Source organism: Fragaria vesca, linkage group LG6 (assembly GCF_000184155.1).
Source record: "Fragaria vesca subsp. vesca linkage group LG6, FraVesHawaii_1.0, whole genome shotgun sequence".
NCBI lineage: Eukaryota > Viridiplantae > Streptophyta > Magnoliopsida > Rosales > Rosaceae > Fragaria > Fragaria vesca.
Window position 1 is genome coordinate 35869041 of NC_020496.1, and position 5691 is coordinate 35874731.

Below are 5691 nucleotides of genomic sequence, written 5' to 3' on the forward strand. Positions count from 1 at the left end.
AGCTGTACTGCGTACACATCTAATTGCACTAGTAGCCATCTAAGTGCATTATTACAAGTCCAAATTACAGTACGGTTAATTCCAATTCCAATTCCAATTCCAATACCATAATTAATCAGCTAATAATGACTCGTATCTTGAAGAAATCTAACACAAAGATTGCAGAAGATTTTTCTTCTATATTTCTTGATAAAAAACTTTACAAGGTTTTCTAACTAGTATATATGGATACAATAAGAATCGTATAAGGGAAGCTAAAACAAACTTAGCCACAGCCACAGCTGTGGCACCAAAATCGAGGTCACCAACTTGGACTCCAACTTGTAGCAACAGAGAGACAAGCAGCAACAGCCAACTTGCTGTTTCAGAAAAAAGGAGACTAGGGAGACCAGCAGTACATGGTAGCACAGTTGTAGCTTCTAAAGTTAACTAGCTTCTAAAGTTAACTAGATTAGTTCAATTAGAATTAATCTCTAACTCTCAATACTCCCCCTCAAGCTGGATCAAGAGGATTCATTGAGCCAAGCTTGCCCAAAAGACGATGAAAATGGAATGTTGAAAGAGACTTGGTGAAGATATCAGCGAGCTGATCATAGCTGCGAGTGTAATGAGTGACAATGAGCTTGGACTGAACTTGAGCTCAAATATAATGACAATCAACTTCGATGTGCTTGGTCCTTTCATGAAAAACAGGATTGGAAGCAATGTGCATGGCAGCTTGATTATCACAATAGAGAGAGATTGGTTGACTACAAGGGGATCCCAAATCAGAGAGCAAACCCTTCAGCCAAATAAGCTCACAAGCAGTAGCAGCCATTGCCCTATATTCAGCTTCTGCGCTAGAACGAGCCACAACCGTTTGCTTCTTACTCTTCCATGTAACTAGATTTCCCCCAACAAAGGTGCAAAAACCAGTAGTAGACTTTCGATCAAGGGAGTTACCAGCCCAATCCGCATCAGTATACCCCATGATGTTAGTATTGCCATTGTTCTTCAACAAAATACCTCTACCAGCAGAGCCTTTAAGATAACGAAGAATCCTCTTAACAATGTGAAGATGAGCTTGAGTAGGAGCTTGCATAAACTGGCTAACAATACTCACAGCATAGGTAATGTCTGGACGAGTAATTGTAAGGTAGATTAACTTACCAACCAGCCTTTGATAGGATGTCACATCAGAGAGAAAAGCACTTGAAGTTTCAAACTGAAGCTTGCTGTCCAGGGGAGTGCTAGCTGGCTTGCTATCCCAAAATTCTGACTCTTTCAACAGATCAAGAACATACTTTCTTTGATTTAGAAACAACCCTTTGTGAGAAGTAGCCATTTCTATACCAAGGAAGTACTTAAGACGCCCCAAATCCTTAATTGCAAACTTGCTACGAAGAGATTACTTGAGAACATTAATCTCTTCTAGGTTATCACCTGTCACAATTAAATCATCAACATAGATAAGCACCATAAGCTTACTTGTTGAACCAATTCGAACAAATAATGAGGAATCTGCATTGCTGCTATGAAAACTAACTTCTTCAAGAACAGAACTGAGCTTGGCATACCAAGCCCGAGGGGATTGTTTCAAGCCATAAATGGCTTTGTGAAGTTTGCATACCATACTAGGATCAGAAAACTGAGAATGACCGGGAGGCAATTTCATATAAACTTCTTCTTCAAGATCACCATGTAGAAAAGCATTCTTCAGATCCATTTGAAAGAGAGGCCAACCATGATTCATAGCAACCGAAAGAAGAACTCTAACAGTACTCATTTTTGCAACAGGAGCAAAGGTTTCTTTATAATCAACTCCATATGTTTGAGTGAAACCCCAAGCTACCAATCGAGCCTTATGTCTTTCTACAGTACCATCTGAGTGAAACTTGGTCTTATAAACCCATCTACTGCCTACTGCCTTCTTCCCTTGAGGAATCTTAACCACACTCCATGTTTTATTCTCATTAAGAGCTTGAATTTCATCTGCCATAGCTTGTTTCCACACTTCATACAGATTTGCTTCATCAAAACTTTGAGGTTCATGAGCAGCATCAAGAGTGCTAAGGAATGCAGCATGAGAAGCAGAAAATTTCTTGTAAGAAATAAAGGCTGTCATTGGATACCTTGCTGTGTAAGTCACATAGTCCTTAAGCTTTGCTGGAGGTCCTCTTGCTCTTGAGGGATTCCTTCGAATGGCCATTGGACTAGGTTGAACTTGGTCAACAACAGATTGCACATCAGCTTGATCACACTCAGGATCAAGATTTGTGTCCTGTGCTTCTTGAACTGCAGTAGGAGGATTGGAAAGCATATTACCATCCTCAAAAACTGGAATGCTGGGAGTTGGAAACAAATCAAATAGAGACTCCCCCTGACTATAACCATCTGATTTCCTAGTAAAGAAAGGACTATTCTCATCAAATCTAACATCCCTGGAAACAATGATCTTGTTAGAGGAGGGGTTGTAGCATTTGTATCCTTTTTGAATGGATGAATACCCAAAAAACACACATTTTTCAGCCCGAGGATCAAGTTTCCCTCTTTTATTAGCTTGTATGTGAACGAAGCACACGCAGCCAAACACTTTTAGGTGAGAAATGTCGATCTTCCTTCCTTTCAACACTTCAAGAGGAGATTTACCATCAAGCACTCTACTAGGCAACCCATTGATGAGATAAGTGGCAGTGAGCACACTTTGAGACCAAAACTTCTTAGGTACATTCATTTGGAACATTAGAGCTCTTGTTTTCTCCAAAAGATCCCGATTCTTTCTCTCAGCAATGCCATTTTGCTGAGGCGTACCAACACAACTAGTCTGATGTAGAATTCCATTTGTGCTCAAGTATTGTGACATGTTATTGGACATATACTCAGAGCCATTATCAGATCTTAAAATTTGAATGTGAGATGAAAATTGGGTGTTGACAAGTTTATGAAAGTCTTTGAAGACATTAAGAACTTCACTTTTGAATTTAAGAAGATACAACCAAGTAATCCTTGTAAAATCATCAACAAAAGTTACAAAATATTTGAATCCGTCATAGGACTCAAGAACTGGACCCCAAATGTCTGAATGGACGATTTCGAAAGGATTACTAGACCTAGATAAGGAAGAAGAGAAAGGCAACCTAGAAGACTTAGACAAATGACACACATCACATTGATCATTTGTCTTACACATATTTGGAAACAAAACAGACATCACTTTTTCTGATGGATGAGCCAAACGCTTATGCCATAGATGTTGATCTTGAACTAAGCTTGAGCTGACTTGGAAGACTTTGGAAGCAAAAAAGACCTTTGGCAGATAGTAAAGTCCATTTAAAAAGAAACCTTCACCAATCGTCCTCTTGGTGATGAGATCCTGAAATATAACATTGTGAGGAGAGAAGATTACTAGACATCTTAGAGTATGAATGATCTTTCCAACAGAAAGAAGTTGAAGAGGAAAAGAAGGAACATAAAGAGCAACTGACTCAGTATGATTAGACAAAATTTTGATTTTCCTTTTCCTAAAACAGAGACCTCTTTGCCATTTGCTACAGAAACTTTGGAAGGAATGGACAATTTTTTGAAATCATGCAAGTGTGCCGACGAGGGCGTCGGTCCCAATGGGGTGATGTAATATCCCACATCGGCCAAACGGAGAGGGGTTATGTGCTGTATATGTACATGCCCACCACCAACCTAATACGAGGCCTTTTGGTGGCTCAGCGGCTTCGGAGGGGATGGGTACTCCGAGGTTAAGCATGTTGATGCTAGAGCAATCCCAGGATGGGTGACCTACTGGGAAGCTGCTCCTGAGCTGCCGGAAACAAAACCGTGAGGGCCAGTGGGCCCAAAGCGGACAATATCGTGTTACGGCGGAGCGGGTCCCGGGATGTGACATGTGATCCGTGGCCCCTGAGTCTATAATCCAATAATCATTCATAGAACAAACATTCAAGGTAGTAGAGAATGATTTTAAGATACCTGAAGCATCTTCTTGTGGAACACAATCAGCTTCTGCAAGGAACCCAGCAAACTTCCCAAGGAGAGCAGTGTGGTCTCCTATCCCTGATTCACATGCTTCTTCCCTTCCACTATGCGACTGCTTTTTGTTGAGGAAAGCAGCGAACTCATTTATCAAGGTAGATGGATTGGAAGTGAAGTCAAGCATGCCCTCAGAGGAGGAGGTTGCAAGATTTGCTCTGTGTGAAGAACCATTCCAACATTTGTGACCACCTTTGTTCTCTTTTAAATGCTTTGGCTATAGCTCAGGATGGAGGATCCAACATCTATCCCTGACATGTCCCATACCTTCACAGTAACTACATTTCGAAACATGCCTCCTCCCTTTGTAAGTCTTTTCTTCAACCTGCCTACTATCTGAAACATAGGCTCTAGTTTCCGAAAGAGTTGGCTTGGTCTCTATGTTCATCACCTTTCTTCGAACCTCTTCTCTTTGAATTGTTGCACATACACATGTGAAAGTTGGCAGCTCCGCATTCATAAGAATATGACTTCTCAAATCTTTATAGTCTGAACTTAGACTAGCAAGAAGCTGAAATATCTTGTCTTCCTCAGCTCTTTTCAATAAGGTAGCAGCATCTGTAGTATGTGGTCTATAAACATCAAGCTCATTCCACATGCTTGTGAGACCACCAAGATGTTGTACAAAGGATTTACCCTGTTGTTGTAAATCTGAAATATCTCGCTTGAGTTGAAACACTCGAGTAGCATTATTTTGATTCCCATACATCTCTTTAAGTTGATCCCAAAGATGCCTAGAAGACTCAGAGAAACTGAAAATTTCTGAAAGTTTGCTCTCCATAGAATTGAGCAACCAAGACATAACCAGTTGATCCTTGGAAAGCCACGAATCATAAGAGGAAGAACCAACATCTGGCTTCTGTATGGATCCATTAACATAGCCTAACTTGGACTTTCCTCCAAGAGCAAGAGTAGTTGCTCTAGCCCAACCAGGGTAGTTGAATTCATTCAACAAAACAGAAATAAGACGTTGATTTGGATTCATCTCAACATCAGAAACACTTGAAGTGTTTGAATTGATATTATCACCAAAAGGATTAATACCTGAACTGATCTCAACCATCTATAGCTTGAGAAACCAAAGAGAACTTTCTCTTTGAAGAACAAGAATAAGAGCAACAGAGCCAGGACACTAAAGTTCCTGCTCTGATACCATGAAGAAATCTAACACAAAGATTGCAGAAGATTTTTCTTCTATATTTCTTGATAAAAAACTTTACAAGGTTTTCTAACTAGTATATATGGATACAATAAGAATCGTATAAGGGAAGCTAAAACAAACTCAGCCACAGCCACAGCTGTGGCACCAAAATCAAGGTCACCAACTTGGACTCCAACTTGTAGCAACAGAGAGATAAGCAGCAACAGCCAACTTGTTGTTTCAGAAAAAAGGAGACTAGGGAGACCAGCAGTACATGGTAGCACAGCTGTAGCTTCTAAAGTTAACTAGCTTCTAAAGTTAACTAGATTAGTTCAATTAGAACTAATCTCTAACTCTCAATACTCCCCCTCAAGCTGGATCAAGAGGATTCATTGAGCCAAGCTTGCCCAAAAGACGATGAAAATGGAATGTTGAAAGAGACTTGGTGAAGATATCAGCGAGCTGATCATAGCTGCGAGTGTAATGAGTGACAATGAGCTTGGACTGAACTTGAGCTCGAATATAATGAC

General features: G+C 40.3%; 1 protein-coding gene across 1 annotated transcript; it reads right to left on the reverse strand.

Moving 5' to 3' along the window:
• Positions 1–640: 640 nt before the first annotated feature.
• Positions 641–1324, reverse strand: LOC101300559 (uncharacterized mitochondrial protein AtMg00810-like). Its single transcript, XM_004306238.1, has one exon. The coding sequence runs from the start codon at positions 1322–1324 to the stop codon at positions 641–643; it is 684 nt and encodes a 227-aa protein (XP_004306286.1).
• Positions 1325–5691: the final 4367 nt, after the last annotated feature.